This window comes from Tachyglossus aculeatus, chromosome 6 (assembly GCF_015852505.1).
Source record: "Tachyglossus aculeatus isolate mTacAcu1 chromosome 6, mTacAcu1.pri, whole genome shotgun sequence".
NCBI lineage: Eukaryota > Metazoa > Chordata > Mammalia > Monotremata > Tachyglossidae > Tachyglossus > Tachyglossus aculeatus.
Genome location: NC_052071.1, coordinates 31,574,236 through 31,595,050, shown reverse-complemented (window position 1 = coordinate 31,595,050; position 20,815 = coordinate 31,574,236). Strand labels below are relative to the sequence as shown.

Below are 20,815 nucleotides of genomic sequence, written 5' to 3'. Positions count from 1 at the left end.
TGTGGCGGAGTCGGGATTCGAACCCATGACCTCTGACTCCAAAGCCCGGGCTCCTTCCACTGAGCCATGCTGCTTCTCCAGTCTGTGGGCAGAGAATGTGCCAACCAACTCTGGAATACTGTATTTTCCCAAGCGCTCAGTACAGTGCTCTGCACAAAGTTGGCACTAAATAAATACAATTAGTTGATTGATTAATTCTGATTCCCCCAACCTACTTTTCTTTCAGCACCTTCCCCTGCGACCCAACCCCTGGCTACTCCTCTCCTCTCCTTTCCCCAGAGACTTTCCTCCAACGGCTGCTTTGCCAGCAGCCCTTTTCTTAGTCTAGTGCTCATTACTCTATTACTCTATTTATTTATTTACTTATTTTATTTGTACATATCTATTCTATTTATTTTATTTTGTTAGTATGTTTGGTTTTGTTCTCTGTCTCCCCCTTTTAGACTGTGAGCCCACTGTTGGGTAGGGACTGTCTCTATATGTTGCCAATTTGTACTTCCCAAGCGCTTAGTACAGTGCTCTGCACATAGTAAGCGCTCAATAAATACGATTGATGATGATGATGATTACCTCCACCTTTCCCCCTGAAAATGAGTCACTGAATCCTCCGAAAAAATAATTCCTTTGAGAAAAGGGAAGACCAGAAGTAGTTCTTTGAAACCGGTCTTAACTGCACAGTACATCATTCTGCTAATTTTTAAAGAAGCCAAATTTGTATTTAGCTCTATTTTTTTTTCCTATAACCGCAAAATATTTTCGATGCAGAGACGGCTTTTTGGAGGAAAGACTCAAGGACAAAATTAATGTAAGTAGTTTCTTTTTAAATGCTTTCACCGAATCCCTTTGCTCAATTCCTCCGCAGAATCATGTTTTTCCGAGGTTGAAGGCGTGAAACGCCGATGAGAAATTTTATTTGTTTTACTGAACTGTCAGCTTGGCAAACATATGAAATACATTTTTTTGATGAACGTGCTGCGCAATTAGTTTGGAAATCACATTTTGTAAATTAAGCCGTCTTGCAAAGAATACTAGCTGCTCTGGAGCCCAACACAACTACAGGAATGACAACTCTGGCTTGCTTGCAACTCATTTCCTATATCTCTACATATGAACAAAAGCACTGCAAAATTAAAATTAGTCGTCAATAAAAAATTATCACTTGTTTCTTGATGATCAAATATATTTCCTTATTTCAAAAACCCTCATCTTTTGCTTTACATTATTTTGACAGAGCAACTGGCAAACGTTGGCTCGGATCACCTCTTTTCCATACACGTAAGATTCCATGTTTTTCCTAGCTTTTAAATTTAAGTGTCTGTTTTACATAGGGCAGGCTCCTCCTTCAATTCAATTCAATGTAGACAGTCAGTTGGCTGGCATTTTCAAATGCTGACCACGCTGCTGTATTTGTATTTTGCAGCATCTTAAAGCCTATTACATAAAACCTGGGTTTTTCATTTCCCTGTTTGTTTTGGGTGGAAGTGTTCTTTAAATGTCAGCTTTCTGGAGCTGTTTAGCACTCCATGACCTGTCTCTTTGTAGTGAAGACCAAAAGTCTTTATGCAATTTGGAGGTCAATAAGTTGACGGTGGGTCAACCCCTTATGTTCTGCAGGCCTATGGCAATTAATGAAACCCAGGTCAGATTGCTATTTACCTATAGACAGCTGACTGACTGCCATACTAGTGTTTTTTTGGGGGGAAAATCATTAGTAATATTCTATAAATTGTGATAGACACTAGAGAATTGCTGCTAGCTATTTTCCTCCTAGTTAAAACATCAAAAATCCCTTAAAAATAACTATTTTTTACTCCAACATTAGTTTTTGTTATGCGAAACCCCTTAATATTATTTTCACCAAAATATGACAATGTATTAGCAATCACAAATAGAAAACATCTATTCTTGTACTTCCCAAGCGCTTAGTACAGTGCTCTGCACACAGTAAGCACTCAATAAATACGATTGATGATGATGATGAAAACATAAATATTGGAATTATACCATGAAGCTGTCTGTGAGATAAAAATGATTTTACTGGTTTCCCATTGATAGGTAAGTAGATTTTTTAAAAAAATCTATCAGTGGGAAACCCCCTAAAATAATCAATCAGTGGGAAGCAACATAGCCTAGTGGAAAGAGCATGGGCCTAAGAGTCAGAGGGCCTGGGTTCTATTCTCAGCTCCAGCACTTGTCTGCTGTGTGACCGCTGGCAAGTCAATTAACTTCTCTGTGCTTCAGCTCCCTCAACTGCAAAATGGGGATTTAATACCTGTTCTCCTTCCTATTTAGACTGCGAGCCCCATTTGGGACCTGATTATCTTGTATCTACCCTAATGTTTAGTATAAAGTGCTTGACACCTAGTAAGCACTTTACAAATTCCACAATTATTATTGTTATTATATATATATATATATGCCATATATTTTGTTTCGATTTTTAGCTACGCTTGCCACGCCATCATAAAGGCTAATTCTTCCGAAGCACCACCTGAACTGATTAATCGTATAAAGGCTAAAATATTTGACAACCTTGCACAAGGAAATTTCACACAAAATCACCTGACTCTGGTAGTGAAGTCTGAAGACGTGAATGTCAAAGAATTAGGTAATATTCAGTTCATTCGCTTCAATTCAAACGCATTTCCCAGCAGTTTGCAGTAAGGTGTCGCCTTATTCAATCAATCGATCAATCAATCGTATTTATTGAGCGCTTACTGTGTGCAGAGCACTGTACTAAGTCAGTATTTATTCAACTGCTCAAGGATGATGGAGGGGTACTTGAGTAGTTGATAGATTTCTAAAAGGTGTTTTGGACATATTTGGGACTATGGAGGTTGAAATAAAATAACCAGATTACCACAGTCCTCCATGCTGGATGAAGAAACATTTCCTTCTTCTCGGTGACCCCACCAAAGATCCCAGACCTGAGATTCAGTGAGTCCGGCAATAATAGCGTGGCTCAGTGGAAAGAGCCTGGGCTTTGGAGTCGGAGGTCATGGGTTCAAATCCCGGCTCTGCCGACTGTCAGCTGTGTGACTTTGGGCAAGTCACTTAACTTCTCTGTGCCTCAGTTCCCTCATCTGTCAAATGGGGATTAAGACTGTGAGCCCCCTGTGGGACAACCTGATCGCCTTGTAACCTCCCCAGCGCTTAGAACAGTGCTTTGCACATAGTAAGCGCTTTATAAATGCCATTATTATTATTGTTATTATTCATTGAAGGCCCTCTATAAGCACTCTGTGGGGGAGGTTTACAGGGCAAGGGGACTGTGAGCCCACTGTTGGGTAGGGACTGTCTCTATATGTTGCCAACTTGTACTTCCCAAGCGCTTAGTACAGTGCTCTGCACACAGTAAGCGCTCAATAAATACAATTGATTGATTGAAAGATGTGGTTTTGTCCTCACAGGACTTGCAATCTAATGGGACATGCAGTACAAACATCTAAGCATAGAAGTGCTTCAATCGAGTTTACTTCTTCATTTTTCTAGTCAATTCCTATGAAACGATGAGCGGTTACAGAAAGCAGGTGGTACATTATTCTGGAGAATAAAGACCATGTAGTGTAGTGGATAGACCACAGGCCTGGGGGTCAGAAGGGCCTGGATTTTAATCCTGGCTTTGCCATTTGTCTGCTGCGTGACCCTGGGCAAGTCACTCGACTTCTCTGTGCCTCAGTTACCTCATCTGTAAAATGGGGATTAAGACTGTGAGCCCGGGACAGGGGCTGCGTCCAATCGGATTGGCCTGTTTCTACCCTAGAGCTTAGCACGTTCCTGGCACATAGTCGGCGCTTAACAGAAACCACTAAAAAACCCCAAACTAATTACATGTGGAAAGAAAGATCGCAATAGTAGATGGGTAAAAGTGGGACATTCATTCATTCACCCAATCATTTATTGAGCGCTTACTGTGTGCAGAGCACCGTACTAAGTGCTTGGGAGAGTACAATTGAAAAGGACAAAGAGTATAAGTGAAGTATTATTTCTTGCCCAATAAGTCTGTCCTCTCCCAACCATTTAGACTGGTGGGAGTCCCCTGTGAGCCACAGATGGTGTCAAAATCAATAAATACCTTTTTTAAAACTCCACAGTCAATACGCCATTTATAACCACCACATAACACAATAGGTAGTACTCCACAAATATTACTTGCTATTAAAAATCTTACCTCCTTCCCTTCCCCACAGCACCTGTATATATGTATATATGTTTGTACATATTTATTACTCTATTTATTTATTTATTTGACTTGTACATATCTATTCTATTTATTTTATTTTGTTAGTAGGTTTGGTTTCGTTCTCTGTCTCCCCCTTTTAGACTGTGAGCCCGCTGTTGGGTAGGGACTGTCTCTATATGTTGCCAACTTGGACTTCCCAAGCGCTCTGCACATAGTAAGTGCTCAGTAAATATGATTGATTGATTGATTGATTGATTGAAAAGCACTTAGGCATTCATTTGATCAGAGAAGGTGTCGACGGAAAGTCTCGGGCAAATCCTCACTAAATGCACTTAGACAAGACCGCTGATTGAAAAACTGTCCCCTCGTAATGCACTGTAATGGACCATCCTCTAGTCCTACAGTGAAGCAGCGTGGCTTCGTGGCAAGAGCGCAGGATTGGGAGTCAGAGGTCATGGGTTCTAATCCCGGCTCTGCCACTTGTCGGCTGGGTGACTTTTGGGCAAGTCACTTCCTTCTCTGTGCCTCAGTTACCCTCATCTGTAAAATGGGGACTGACTGTGAGCCCCACGTGGGACAACCTGATGACCTTGTATCTACCCCAGTGCTTAGAACAGTGCTTGGCACATAGTAAGCCCTTAACAATCAATCAATCATATTTATTGAGCGTTTACTATGTGCAGAGCACTGTACTAAGCGCTTGGGAAGTACAAATTGGCAACCTATAGAGACAGTCCCTAGCCAACAGTGGGCTCACAGTCTAAAAGGGGGAGACAGAGAACAAAACCAAACATACTAACAAAATAAAATAAATAGAATAGATATGTACAAGTAAAATAAATAAATAGAGTAATAAATATGTACAGACATATATCCATATATACAGGTGCTGTGGGGAAGGGAAGGAGGTAAGATGGGGGGGATGGAGAGGGGGACGAGGGGGAGAGGAAGGAAGGGGCTCAGTCTGGGAAGGCCTCCTGGAGGAGGTGAGCTCTCAGCAGGGCCTTGAAGGGATCACCATTATCGTACTAGTTCATATGGCCTCACAGAAAAAAACTTCTTACATGATACTTCATTCATTCAATCGTATTTATTGAGCGCTTACTGTGTGCAGAGCACTGTACTAAGCGCTTGGGAAGTCCAAGTTGGCAACATATAGAGACGGTCCCTACCCAACAGTGGGCTCACAGTCTAGAAGAGTGGGCTCACAGTCACAGATACTTCCCTGGGGGCGTAAGAGTGATGGAACCCAAAAGTGCTCACTATTCTTAGCTCCCTTGGTCTGTCAAAAAATGTGTGTAAATTTGCTGTTTAAGAACCTGGAAACTGCAAAGAAAGCGAAACCCTCTCCAGATACAAAGGGAAGTACAAGTGGCTATCGACGGAGCCTACGGAAATGGCCAAAGCCGAATGTGTCAAAAATCCCGAGAATGCTGCTACCAGGATTTGGTAAGTAATCCGAAATGCTGTTGTCTTCTTTCTCATTGTGGTTTACTGAGCCGTTAAATCAAGGAGACTCGACGCTGTTGCCTCGGCATGGAGCTGCGCATTCAGGAAGTCCTCACAAATGAGGCTTAAACATTTGCTTTCACTTCAATTATCTGGGTGCTTCAGGGCCATCTACTTGAAATATCCAGATATTGGAAGCTAACGTGTATTTCTGAATCAGAACCGTCTGCATAACGTACACGTTTAAACAAGGAGACCTTTGCCTGTGATGAAGGAAAACGCTCCAGTTATATACTTAGTACAGTGCCTGGCGCATTGGTAAGCGCTTAACAAATACCACCATCATCACCATATTGCATTCTGAAATTTAATAACGTTTTGGAGCTTTAGAAAACAAAATTTCCGTGAGAAGCTTGGAGTGGACGACTTTCCAGTTTACGGATGGCCCAGGCTCTTAGCGTGTTTTCTCTTTCTTCCTCTTGTTAACTTTCATTTTGAAGGTTCCTCTTCCTCCTTGCGTTCCCATAGAAGGGAAATTGCATTTTTGGAGGAGGATCTCTGCTTTTCATTTACCGTGCTATTGTTCTTTCCCGTAGCTTTCGTAGGTAATTGAGAACAGGCTGACTGGAGCATTATCTTTTAGACTGTGAGCCCACTGTTGGGTAGAGACTGTCTCTATATGGTGCCAACTTGTACTTCCCAAGCGCTTAGTACAGTGCTCTGCACACAGTAAGTGCTCAATAAATACGATTGATTGATTGATCTCCACGGGTTCGTTCCCCTAAACCAGTACCATATGCTTTTTTACAAGGTGAGTGGGTTCCCTCCACCTTCCCACTGTCTCTCTGCCTTAAAGGTGGCTTCAGGAGCTCTTCCTGCTGCTGCTTCTCTTCCTTCAATCAATCAATCAATCAATTGTATTTAATGAGCGCTTACTGTGTGCAGAGCACTGTACTAAGCGCTTGGGAAGTCCAAGTCGGCAACAGATAGATACAGTCCCTACCCAACAGCGGGCTCACAGTCTAGAAGGGGGAGACAGAGAACAAAACCAAACATACTAACCAAATAAAATAAATAGAATAGATATGTACAAGTAAGATAAATAAATCTTACTTAAATCTTGAGATTTAAGTGATAATAAATAACTAAATATTAATATTAATAATTAATAATTAATAATACATTTATAAGAAATAAATCTTGAGAAGCAGCGTGGCTCAGTGGAGAGAGCCCGGGCTTTGGAGTCAGAGGTTGTGGGTTCAAATCCCGGCTCCTCCACTTGTCAGCTGTGTGACTTTGGGGAAGTCACTTCACTTCTCTGGGCCTCAGTTCCCTCATCTGGAAAATGGGGATGAAGATTGTGAGCCCCCCGGGGGACAACCTGATCACCTTGTAACCTCCCCAGCGCTTGGAATAGTGCTTTGCACATAGTAAGCGCTCAATAAATGCTATCGTTATTATAAATAAATAAATAAATAAATAAATAAATAAATAAATAAATAAATAAATAGATAGAGTGATAAGACTTCCGCCCATCCTCTTCCAACATGCATTACTTCTGATTGTTACCATGGCAATCTAGAGGGGTCTGGGAGCCTTGTAGAGTGCCAAGGTGGCTTTCCCAGTTCCCGGATGCCTCAGTGACAGCTGGAAGAGGCCCCAAGGAATGACGGCCGAGCCTGTAATTAAGCGTAAAGTCAGGTGCAGTGGCACCTCTTCCCTACTCTCAATCTGCTGGTGGGGAGATAATTTTAAGAAATTCACCCGCCAAAATTTGGGTGACCACCCAAGCCTACTTCTGGCATGAGGATATATATAACCTGCCGGTACTGCAGAATGGTAAGCTTTGCTAAACTACCTGATGACCTTGTATCTACCCCAGCGCTTAGAACAGTGCTTGGCACATAATAAGCGCTTAACAAATACCAGCATTATTATTATTATTATTTTCAGAATGGTTTCAATTATGATCTGTGTCAAACGTTCACACTACAGTCTGGTAATAGTAATAATAATAATAATAACCTCCTTACCTCCTTCCCTTCCCCACAGCACCTGTATATATGTATATATGGTTGTACATATTTATTACTGTATTTATTTATTTATTTATTTTACTTGTACATATCTATCCTATTTATTTTATTTTGTTAGCATGTTTGGTTTTGTTCTCTGTCTCCCCCTTTTAGACTGTGAGCCCACTGTTGGGTAGGGACTGTCTCTATATGTTGCCAATTTGTACTTCCCAAGTGCTTAGTACAGTGCTCTGCACATAGTAAGCGCTCAATAAATACGATTGATGATGAATAATTATGGTACTTATTAAATGCTTACTTTGTGCCAAGCACTGTTCTAAGCGCCGGGGTAAATACAAGGTAATCAGGTTGCACCACGTGGGGCTCACCGTCTTAATCCCCATTTTACAGATGAGGTAACTGAGGCCCAGAGAATAATAATAATAATAATAACGGCATTTATTAAGCGCTTACTATGTGCAAAGCACTGTTCTAAGCGCTGGGGGGGATACAAGGTGATCAAGGTTGCCCCACGGGGGGCTCACAGTCTTAATCCCCGTTTTACAGATGAGGGAACTGGGGCCCAGAGAAGTTAAGCGGCTTGCCCAAGGCCACACAGCAGACAAGTGGCGGAGCTGGGATTAGAACCCATATCCTCTGACGCCCAAGCCCGTGGTATTTCCACTAAGCCAGCAGCAGCGAGGGTATCTATTAAGCGCTTACTGTGTGTAGAACACGCCAAACGACTTTAGAAGTGGGAATTAGACATGGTCCCTGCCCTTCATGGAGTCCACAATCTAAAATTCCAAACTCCTTGAAGTCGGATCATATCTTCTAACTTCCTCGTACCTTCCCAAGCACTTAATACAGTGCAGGCACACTGCATGTACTCCACAAATACTACTGATTAATTGATTAAATGGCATCAACCGCCACATCTCCTTCCAGCCATGTCCTTGACAGCGGGGGCATTGAAAGAGACCAAATGATCCTAAAACCTAAATGGGGGGCAGGAAATCTCAAGGAATCAGGAGCAACTTTCTTGAAAAAAAAAAAGATAAAACCATAGATTTCAAAACTAATACCCCATTTTCTTTTCTTTTACCAGTCGGATAAATCTCAAAAGCGGAAAATCTGTATGGGATAAAGCCAAATATAGCCAATGTAAGCTGATTGAAGAACTTCCAGAAAAGATCGTGGATCTTGAAGACATTGTCATAAGTGATGGTGAGTTGGCAGTACATTCATAAGGAGGAATGAACACTTTAATCTTAGTCTTTGACTATTTATTTGGCCTACAGTTGGCTGGTAATGCACAGTGGGTAGTTTCAGATTCAGTCCCTCACCCTGGGGAGACAATCTGCAGGACTCCCCTCTTTCCAGTGCAAGTGCAGGGATGAAATGCTTGCCCAAACAGACTCAGAAATAGACTAAGAAGGAAATGTGGCTTTGAAGTCCCTGGGATGGCACCCACAGTCAGCCCAAAAAATTAAGGAGAACTTAAAGACTAAATGGATCAGGCTCGCTCCCAGAACTCTTGGGTCTGCACCGTTTTGGGCCTGAACATCAATATGCAGGTGGTCATATAGCTACATTGAAAATAAAATGCTTAGAAATGCTTTAGGTTTGGTGTATGTTTTGCAAAATTTAACCTTTTTTATTGGGAGGGTCGACAATGAGTTTTCCTATTTCATGAGGCTATATGGTTGGAGTGGGCGACTCTAAACATTTTCTTTCCTGGCGTTGAACGGGGGCATATTTCAGCTACTCTAGACATCAGCTTATGAGAGAATGCAGAATAGAATACTTTCTAAAAAAAAATAATGTGGTCTTTATGTTTTAAATTCGTCCCAGAAAATGCAAATGATGTCGCCGAGCACATTTTAAACCTGATGAACAATTATACACATCTGGAGCAAAAGGAAATCTTGATTATTGTTTCTAAACTATCTGATATTTCAAAATGTGAAGAGATAGGCATGAATCTTGCACAGGTTGTATTACAAATAATCAACACTGTTTTGGAGAACAAACATGGCGCTTCTAAATCTGAACTGCAAGCAGTTAGCAAAGAGTAAGTAAGGAATCTCTTGATAAATTGGATCTCTTGACAAAACATAACATCTACCTCCCATCAATTCAACTGAGGGATGAGATGATCTCATTAGCATACTGGAATGATTTTACCTGCCTCCGGGCTGTGAAGAAATGAATTATGCCAAATGTGTTAGTGAGTTTTCATGTTTCATTCTAATCCCTCATGAGTATAACTTAAAATCACAATTCACTACCCTTTACTGCACAAATATAAATCTCTGCAGGTTAAAACCTACAAGTGCAGATAATCATTGATTGTATTTAGAAAAATAAAGCATAAAATGAGACATAGCAATTCCTAAAGCCAGTAGCCAATGCCCCCAGTGAGGACGCCGATCTCTAGAACGGACCTATAAAAAGCATTTCGCAGGAAACCCTTCAGAAGAAGCCATTTACTGACACTTCCTTGCCTAGTGGATTTGGGGTTGGTTTAAGCAAATCTGCAAGTTTCAGGCAGTTTGTGTCAATCAGTAACTAAAGGATACGTCATTCTTCAAATCTGTATTTATTGAGTGCTTGCTGTGTGCAGAGCACTGTACTAAGCGCTTGGGAGAGTGCAATATAACAGTGGGTAGACACGTTCCCTGCTCACAGTGAGCTTACAATCTAGAGTATTCATGAAGGGTGCGGAAAAACTTTGATGCCTTAGGTATCTAGGTGAGCTGGGGATGGCAAAAACTTAGTTTTCTGAGCCTACTAATTAAGCTGATGGCAAAGAAGATGCTCTATCCACTCATACTGTCTATCCTCTAGACTGTAAGCTCCCTGTGGGCAGAGAATGTGCCTATTTATTGTTGCATCGTACTCTCCCAAGTTCTTAGTACAGCGCTCTGCACGCAATAAGCACTCAATAAATACGACTGAATTTCTAAAACACAGATAGAAAATTGCTTAAGCAAAAATAGTTCAATACTCAGCTAACGGGAAATTCTAGTAAAAGCCTTTCTTGATTAAATCCGTCCGAACAATACCACCCCAAAATGATGCTAATGTGTTTGAATCTTTTCTACTTTCCATTTAAAAGCATCTTAATGGTAATTGAGAGAGTAGGTGAGAAGATGGAATTTCCCGGTAGTACAGCAAATATGACTGTGGCCACACTCGCTTTAGCGGTGCTGAAAGTGAACAAAGCATTTGAAGGCATTTCTTTTGGTATTCACTCCTACACAGAAGGCACAGATCCTGAGGTAAGATGCAGCATTTTGATTTTCAGGGTGGAAATGTGGAACGCAAAGGAGAAGCCTCCGAACACAGATCTGTGGGAGGAGGGCAAAGAAATGAGCTTCAGTATTTGATTTTGCTGTATCTTCAGAGATAAATCTGAGTGAGAAATTGCTGCCTTGGTGACAAAGTGAAGGTAGAATGCAATATCCAGGGTATTTATTCCATTGTCCCAGAAAAGCTCATTTACTTCCTACGAGTGCCCGTATTATCACAGCTTGAATAGGAAAAACTGCTATGCCATTTTCTCAGCATCCATTTGCTTAAGAATATTTGTTTCAAGTTGGATTATTCGTTGAAACAGTTTCTCATTTCTTCCTTTAAGTTTCTTCCCTAAACAGAAAACAATACACTCTAGGGAGGAAAAAAGACTTAGAACACCCTTCACCTTGGTCTTGCAAATGATAGGACATTTTAAGCTTTTGAAAGCATACTGAGTCCTCAAATGAACCTTCAAAAAGAGGAAATCGTTCTATGGTTTTTAAATGAATTAATAATTAGCCTTGTAAATACCTTTGTGCCGTCTCTTCTAGGGCAATTAACAATTTATGCTGTGCAAACTGAAGATGGTTAAAAAAAGCTGTGGGATCTAATAATTTGGGTGCCTAGCTTCGAAACTGGTAAAATGAGTTCGTATAAAATGCCCAGACAGAGATATATATCCTCATTTCATTTTTTTCTCAAAGATTTATCTACATACTTTGCCTCAGAGGATGAGTTTGGCTTCTATATATTTGCCCAGAACACTAAAGGACCAATTTCTTCCCAATGACTTTCAGACGATAGTGTTTAATTTCTTTGGACAAACTTCACTCTTTATAGTAAGTAATTTCATTTTAGAAAATGCTCACTAATCCTATAACCCGGGGATGCTAATTTTCCATTTTGCATGCAGGGGTGATGTTGTGGGGAGCTTTGAAGGACTAAGATTTTAAGGGGGGCATGGTCTCGTTCTTCTTCGTGCCTTTAGTGGGACCTCAAAAGCCCTCATTTGGCTCTTTGGGGAAGGGAAAAAAACTGTTACTCAGCCAGAGATGAGGTGAAACATCATCACCATCATCATCATCATCTTTTAGACTGTGAGCCCACTGTTGGGTAGGGACTGTCTCTATATGTTGCCAATTTGTACTTCCCAAGTGCTTAGTACAGTGCTCTGCACATAGTAAGCGCTCAATAAATACGATTGATGATGATGATGATGATCACCCTCTTCCTCCTCCTCGATATTAATCGAGCAGCTCTGTGCAAACACACAGTAGAAGTAAAAGGCACAGTTCCTGTACTTGACAACTTATTGGGGGAGGCAAGCAGACAAAAACTGCCAACTTCACATCAGGTAAAAACAACGAGAGCAATCAATCAATCAATCAATCAATCAATCGTATTTATTGAGCGCTTACTATGTGCAGAGCACTGTACTAAGCGCTTGGGAAGTACAAATTGGCAACACATAGAGACAGTCCCTACCCAACAGTGGGTTCACAGTCTAAAAGGGGGAGACAGAGAACAGAACCAAACATACCAACAAAATAAAATAAATAGGATAGAAATGTACAAGTAAAATAAATAAATAAATAAATAGAGTTATAAATATGTACAACCATATATACATATATACAGGTGCTGTGGGGAAGGGAAGGAGGCAAGATGGGGGGATGGAGAGGGCATTGATACTAGTGATTAAAAAGCAATAAACAGAGGGCTAAGGTGGAGGCCCTATGAAGGAAAAATATTAAAAAGAAGTGAAAGGAGGGGAGGGGAGGAGAAATGGAAGGACAAAGGGGAGGGAAAGAGAGGACAGGGAAAGATGGGGAGAGTGAGCAAAAATGGAGAGAAAAGGTAAGTCATATCTTGCTTCCCACCCAGATCTCAAGTATCTTTTACCATCACTTCCTTCTCCAAGTTGGAGTCTGCCTGCTCTCCCTATTTAACCTACACTCCCTTCCAAGGCTTGAGGAACTGTACATGATCATCTCTAGGGCTTTTGATCTTTTTCCTGCACTTGATAAAACAAGTGCCCTTTCTCCACACATATCTGAGAAAGGAAGACAATTGCTCTGACACACGTGGAGGTGGGGCCTGACCAAATACTAGGTTTGGGAGGATTTGAGCCAAACGGTGCGTATGACATCACGTAATTCGGGGACTGGTATTTTTAAGTGCCATCACTGGTACCCTAGTTCAGGCCCACTTCCATAATCTCCATCTCTGCCCATGAATTCTGTGCATCGTTTTTCCTAAAAGTTGGGTTGTTTCATAAAATGCAAATGATCTGCCTGATAACCCAAACACCTGTCTTTTGCATGTTTGTACTCCAGGACAGCAGCTTCAGAAACGAAATGTTAACCACCTACGTTGTGAGTGCCAGTGTGGCAAACAGATCGATTCAGAATCTGGCTGACCCTGTTGTCATTATTTTACAGCACACCGATGGAAGCAAGGTAGAATGTGTCTCGTCTCTGATCAGGCATTTAAAAAATGGTCTTCCCTTTTTAAATCTTTGGCTTTCAATTGAGCATCTCCTGTGTACAGTACTAGGTGCTTGGAAAGATACACCAAGATCCAAAGACAAGGTCCCTCACCTGAAGGGAATTAAAATGTCTTTGATATTCATAAAGTCCTTCTGATGGATTGGCCTCTTGTGTAGAGATTGATCGGTCGTCTTCATCACATATCATCATCAATGGTATTTATTGAGAACTTACTTTGTGCAGAGCCCTGGACTAAGCACTTGGGAGAGTACAACAGGGTTGGTAGGTACATTCCCTGCCCACAATGAGCTTACGGTCTAGATGGGGAAATATTGGGCGCTGTTGATGTAGTGAGTGTTAAAGACTGGAAGTTCTGCTCTTTACTATTCTTCCCATTCCCACCTGAGGCACAGCTCCAGGCAAGCCTAAGGTCCTGTGTTTTGGGTGCCCCCAACTCCTACTGAATGAGACTCTGAAGAGCAACTGAATTCTATTTATCTATTTTGATGCTATTGATGCCTGTCTACTTGTTTTGTTGTCTGTCTCCCCCTTCTAGACTGTGACTCTGTTATTGGGTAGGGATTGTCTCTATCTGTTGCCGAATTGTACTTTCCAAGCACTTAGTACAGTGCTCTACACTCAGTAAGTGCTCAATAAATATGACTGACTGACTGAATGAATGAACTGGAGAATACAGCAGTATGTAGGATGGGCCCAGTTGGCTGGAGCACAAGGAATTCAGGCACGGGACCTTTCCCACTTGCTCCCTTCTATCCCGTATGGCGGCGGCAACTCTCCGAGGCTTGTTATGCTGGGCGTTGTGGGGCTCTGAAAGGCATGGGGCCTGAGACCCTCCAGGGTCAGTGCTGGACCACATTCTGGAGAGAATGTTTGGTTTCCATTACGGAGCCTGCATCACACCGACCTGTGACTATTTGTCACCAGGGAGCAGCCACCTACTCTGGGGTCCCCTGGATGTGGCAGAAATTAAGGGGGTACTGCTTTCCATCTTCTTTTGGTACATTTCAAATTGCTTCTTGGGAACATTCTACCAGAACCATCACTACAGCAGTATCTCAGAGAATCAACCCTAAATTTAAAAGAAAAATGGAAACCTAGGCTCCCTCGCACAGATCTACTGCCACCCAATCAATCAATCAATCAATCATATTTATTGAGCGCTTACTGTGTGCAGAGCACTGTACTAAGCGCTTGAGAAGTACAAGTTGGCAACATATAGAGACAGTCCCTACCCAACAGTGGGCTCATAGTCTAAAAGGGGGAGACAGAGAACAAAACCAAACATACTAACAAAATAAAATAAATAGAATTAGAATAGATAGGTACAAGTAAAATAAATAAATAGAGTAATAAATATGTACAAACATATATACATATATACAGGTGCTGTGGGGAAGGGAAGGAGGTAAGATGGGGGGATGGAGAGGGGGATGAGGGGGAGAGGAAGGAAGGGAAAATGGAGCACAGGTTGCCACTCCTTGGCCAATCATTTGCCTAGGCCTCATGGTAAATATGAGAAGAATGGCGATTCTCAATGTCTAAATTGAGCAGCTTTAGGCTGAAAGTCAATAGTTCTTGTTCCATTACTTACTTGGCTATTAAACGGCTTTGTAACCTAAGGCTAGCTATTTTAGTTTTCTGTGATTCAGTACCTCCAGTGAAAATAATGGTACCTGCTCTCAGCCTCCGGGAGGATAAATATGATAACGTGCTTGAACTCTGAGGAAGAAAAGCTACGTATCATGACGATCAGTTCTTAGAGTGTGTGTGTGTGTGTGTGCGCATGTGATTTATTTCTCCCCAAGAATTCAAAATGTTGTTCAGAGAACTTCAAAAATGCATATTTAAATATTTCAACAAAAATGAGCACAGAAGAGAGGAAACTGGGGGAAGAAAATGGTTTAGAGATACAAAATTAAATAGGGGGTGGAAAGAGCAGAAAATGATCCATTTTGAGTCATAAAAGGCCCTCACTCCAGAGCCAGAAATCTCAAAGTTATTTAAATTAACATTCTAGAAAGAGCGGTCTCTGTCTTACGTCTGATTGTGATTTTTCCAGTGACTAGAAGGCAAGAGAAACAGGAAGGACAAAAGCCATGGGCTCAGTTAGTTCACGAACTTCTAGACAACTGACTAATGCTAAGTGTGACAGAGGTAGTGGTGTCTGTGTATATTCCTTCCTCTCCTCCTCGTCCCCCTCTCCATCCCCCCCATCTTACCTCCTTCCCTTCCCCACAGCACCTGTATATATGTATATATGTTTGTACATATTTATTACTCTATTTATTTATCTATTTTACTTGTACATATCTATTCTATTTATTTTATTTTGTTAGTATGCTTGGTTTTGTTCTCTGTCTCCCCCTTTTAGACTGTGAGCCCACTGTTGGGTAGGGACTGTCTCTAGATGTCGCCAAATTGTACTTCCCAAGCGCTTAGTACAGTGCTCTGCACATAGTAAGCGCTCAATAAATACGATTGATGATGATGATGCTTTTAGCAAGTTCCTAGTCCTGCCCTAGATTGCACCGAGGAGTTCTGGGATGGCTCCCAACCACGTCTAGGCAGTTATTCCTCCGATCCCGGCTCCGCCAAATGTCTGCTGTGTGACCTTGGGCAAGTCACTTAACTTCTCTGAGCCTCAGTTACCTCGTCTGTAAAATGGGGATTGACTGTGAGCCCCACGTGGGACAACTTAATCACCTTGTATCCTCCCCAGCGCTTAGAACAGTGCTTTGCACATAGTAAGCCCTTAACAAATGCCATTATTATTATTATTATTATTATTATTATTATCTGGTCGGCTGGATTGAGTGAGTCAGTCGCTCTGAATTTTTATACACTTCAGGAGGCCAACAAAGTCCTGAGATCTTCCATTCAGAGATAGTTTTAAGCCTCTCGGCAGAGGATCTGAAATATATAGCTCATGGACCTGGGCGGAAATGAAGGAGGGACTGAGATGGAAGGTGGTTCCACAGGCTTCCCAAAAGAGAGGAGGTAGTCCTCTCCTGTTTTCTACTGTCACCATGCTAAATCAGGCTGGGACTAAGAAGCTGCTTGGCAGATGGAGGGATTTTCCACCCCATCATTACTACCACCACTAGCATGGCAGAGCAATCAAGAGAGAGTTCCCTGTAGCTCTCCAAACTTCAAGTCTAACCCGGGATGCTTCAAGAAAGTAGGACTCAGGCCCACATTGAGAGAAGTTTCATGGAACTTCTGTATGAGAAAATGTTTATATAGGACCGGGTTATGTTGATATCACTGCTTATAAGTTCCTATTGCTTAGGAACTACATTGCCTTGGAAACTGATGGCTTCTTAAAGCAGAGTAGAACTAAATAAATTCATGTCAAAGTGCTGCTCACCTAAAAGTTGCACACATCTAACAAAAATACATTATATGTTTGTGTTCATGTAGCTGCTCTTCATTTTCTGTAACTCCCAGCAATGTCATGAGGGTTGCACAAGATGACTTTGAGGGGGACCTGTTGAGGAAAAATCTGTTTCAGGTGCCATTCTCTCTTCCTCCCTTCAAGGCCCTGCTGAGAGCTCACCTCCTCTAGGAGGCCTTCCCAGACTGAGCCCCTTCCTTCCTCTCCCCCTCGTCCCCCTCTCCATCCCCCCCATCTTACCTCCTTCCCTTCCCCACAGCACCTGTATATATATGTATATATGTTTGTACATATTTATTACTCTATTTATTTATTTATTTTACTTGTACATATCTATTCTATTTATTTTATTTTGTTGGTATGTTTGGTTTTGTTCTCTGTCTCCCCCTTTTAGACTGTGAGCCCACTGTTGGGTAGGGACTGTCTCTATATGTTGCCAATTTGTACTTCCCAAGCGCTTAGTACAGTGCTCTGCACATAGTAAGCGCTCAATAAATACAATTGATTGATTGATTGATTGATTTAATCTCCCTTCACTTACAGTAATGGATATAACCTCTTTTGAAATACCATCACATCCTCTTATTTCAAATGCTACAAAGTAAATGTGTACTTGATGTTCCCATGGCAGCAGAGCTACAGTATTATACATGAGCACAGCAACAGACGTGTATTCACGATTTAATTTAGTTCAGCAGGAGAGCAATGGACAATCTTCACATTCCGGTCTTAGCAATTAACACATGTCCATTGAAATGACCTAAAAATCTCGATTCACCCCTAACAAAAGAGCCCATGCGGCATATCAAATTTTTCATCAGCTTATCATTCTTACCATTAAAAAAAAAATCCTAGTTAAGTGCTTAGCAAGAATAGCAGGATCCAGCCTGTTCCTTGGGTTTTTGCCCAATTATCCTACACACAGAGTACACAAGTCTCACAAACAGCTGCCTGGACGCGCAACGGCCACCTTGTCCCTGCCAGAGCAAAGTCGATCAGTAGACCCCCGAAGATCTGATATTTAATGAACATTCAATAATAAGTAGGCAACCGACCACAACCTCATAAGAAGGAACTCTATCTAACCTTTAACTACCAGCTGAACTTCACTGAAAGTGGGAGCAAATCTGTAAAAGAAAAGAGGGAACATCCAGACTCAATAATAAACGCTTCTAGGCCTCTGTCAGGACGTAAGGATCTAGTTTCTAAAATCCCATGTACTCACAAGTGTGAAGGAAATTCCAAGCCTGTAAATCAGACCATTTATTTATCCGTAATTTATTTTAATGTCTGTCTCTCCCTGTAGACTGTAAGCTCCTTGTGGGCAGGGACTGTAAAGCTCGTTGTGGACAGGAGTCGCGTCTACCAACTCTGTTGAATAGTATTTTCCTAACTGTTTAGTAGAGTGCTCTGCACACAGTAAGTGCTCAATAACTATCATTGTCTGATTGACTGATATACGCTTTAATGTTCTATTCACGTACTTCCTCTCTTACAAACAGGGGTGGAATACCCTGAATATTAAAACCAATTAAAATCAGTATAACTGGATTATTAGTAGTAGTAGCACTGACTTGATTGGGCACATTTTTAAAAATTTTAATTCATTTTTTAAAAAAATTTGCATTTTACACTCGATTCTCTTTTTTCCAGAACCATGACAGTGTTGTCTGTGTGTATTGGGACTTCGAGAAGAATAGTAAGTATTTCAATTGTAAATCTCTTAGGATTCAACCTTTTTACTGTGATTCTCATCTACAGTTCTCTGTGATTGCTTTACCTTTTGGTGGCCTCAGAAATAATTGGGGTCAACAAGGGTATTCCATGTTGGTGTTCTCCTGCTTGAACGCCTAATGAGAAATGGTCTGAAAAATAGAAAACCATTCCGAGAGATTTTCGTTCTGGATTACGTGTCAGGGAAAAGTCACTCTCTAACGGTAGCGCCCTGATAGCAACAGGAATTTGGTCCTCATAGTCCTCTGATCTGTGGGTGGCTAAATACTGATTTGAGTTAGCCACTTATACAGAATGGCTGCTAGTTAACCTGATGGACTCAATGACTAGGAACGAACATCTGCACATCGATGGCCATTACGGGTAATTGGAAAGAGGAGCGGTATGGGAGACTACCATTTTGAAAAAAAAAACCTCCTTTTTTGCCTGATGATTGGCAGTGACATCTCATCAATCAATCAATCAATCATATTGCTGTGCTGTGTGAGTGCTGTGTGCACAGCACTGTACTAAGCATGTTGCCAATTTGTACTTCCCAAGCGCTTAGTACAGTGCTCTGCACATAGTAAGCGCTCAATAAATACTATTGATGATGATGATGAGGATACAACATAACAATATAACAGACACATTCCCTGCCCACAATGAGCTTACAGTCTGGAAAAGGAGACGGACGTTAATATAAATAAATAAATTATGGAAATGCACCTAAATGGGGAGGGGTCCTCCCCCTCCCATCCCCTTACTGTAGGGGTTCCTCAAGGGTCAGTTCTTGGTCCCCTTGTGTTCTCTATCTACACTCACTCCCTTGGTGAACTCATTCGCTCCCATGGCTTCAACTATCATCTCTACGCTGATGACACCCAAATCTACATCTCTGCCCCTGCTGTCCCTCCCTCCCTTCAGGCTCGTGTCTCCTCCTCCCTTCGAGACATCTCCATCTGGATGTCTGCCCGCCATCTAAAACTTTACATGTCCAAGACTGAACTCCTTATCTTCCCTCCCAAACCCTGCCCTCTCCCTGACTTTCCCATCACCGTTGACGGCACTACCATCCTTCCCGTCTCACAAGCCCGCAACCTTGGTGTCATCCTTGACTCTGCTCTCTCGTTCACCCCTCACATCCAAGCCATCACCAAAACCTGTCGATCTCACCTCTGAAACATCGCCAAGATCCACCCTTTCCTCTCCATCCAAACCGCTACCCTGCTGGTTCAATATCTCATCCTATCCTGACTGGATTACTGCATCAGCCTCCTCTCTGATCTCCCATCCTTCTATCTCTCCCCACTTCAATCTATACTTCACACTGCTGCCCAGATCATCTTTGTGCAGAAGCGCTCTGGGCATGTTACTCTCCTCCTCAAAAATCTCCAGTGGCTACCAATCAACCTACGCATCAGGCAAAAACTCCTCACTCTCGGCTTCAAGGCTGTCCATCCCCTCGCCCTCTCCTACCTCACCTCCCTTCTTTCCTTCTCCAGCCCAGCCCGCACCCTCCGCTCCTCTGCCGCTAACCTCCTCCCTGTGCCTCGTTCTCGCCTGTCCCGCCGCCGACCCCCGGCCCACGTCCTCCCCCGGGCCTGGAATGCCCTGCTCCCTCTGCCCATCCGCCAAGCTCGCTCTCTTCCTCCCTTCAAGGCCCTGCTGAGAGCTCACCTCCTCCAGGAGGCCTTCCCAGACTGAGCCCCCTCCTTCCTCTCCCCCTCCCCATCCCCCCACCCTACCTCCTTCCCCTCCCCACAGCACCTGTATATATGTTTGTACATATTTATTACTCTATTTATTTTCCTTGTACATATTTACATATTCTATTTATTTTATTTTGTTAATATGTTTTGTTTTGTTGTCTGTCTCCCCCTTCTAGACTGTGAGCCCGCTGTTGGGTAGGGACCGTCTCTATATGTTGCCAACTTGTAATTCCCAAGCACTTAGTACAGTGCTCTGCACACAGTAAGCGCTCAATAAATACGATTGAATGAATGAATAAAGGCAGAAGGAAATGCAAGACTGCAAAGGAGAGAGGTCAGGGCTGGAGATATAGATTGGGGAATCAACCCCAAAGAGATGGTAGTTGAAGCCAAGCGTTCCCCAACGGAGTGTGTGTAGATGGAAAATAGATCTGAGTCTTGAGGGACACCCACTGTCATAGGGTGGGATGCAGAGGAGGAGTCTGTAAAAGAGACTGAGAAAGAGTGGTCAGAGAGATAGGAGGAGGACCAGGAGAGGT

General features: G+C 42.3%; 1 protein-coding gene across 1 annotated transcript in view; it reads left to right on the top strand.

Moving 5' to 3' along the window:
* ADGRG4 (adhesion G protein-coupled receptor G4) overlaps window positions 1-20,815 on the top strand; it is a 62,327-nt gene that overhangs the window by 18,747 nt on the left and 22,765 nt on the right. Inside the window, exons 7-14 of the mRNA XM_038747712.1 lie at window positions 2,445-2,608; window positions 5,500-5,632; window positions 8,756-8,874; window positions 9,502-9,721; window positions 10,769-10,931; window positions 11,652-11,786; window positions 13,284-13,406; window positions 18,505-18,550. Of these exons, the coding sequence (XP_038603640.1) occupies window positions 2,445-2,608; window positions 5,500-5,632; window positions 8,756-8,874; window positions 9,502-9,721; window positions 10,769-10,931; window positions 11,652-11,786; window positions 13,284-13,406; window positions 18,505-18,550 (1,103 nt within the window). The remainder of the gene's footprint in view (window positions 1-2,444; window positions 2,609-5,499; window positions 5,633-8,755; window positions 8,875-9,501; window positions 9,722-10,768; window positions 10,932-11,651; window positions 11,787-13,283; window positions 13,407-18,504; window positions 18,551-20,815) is intronic.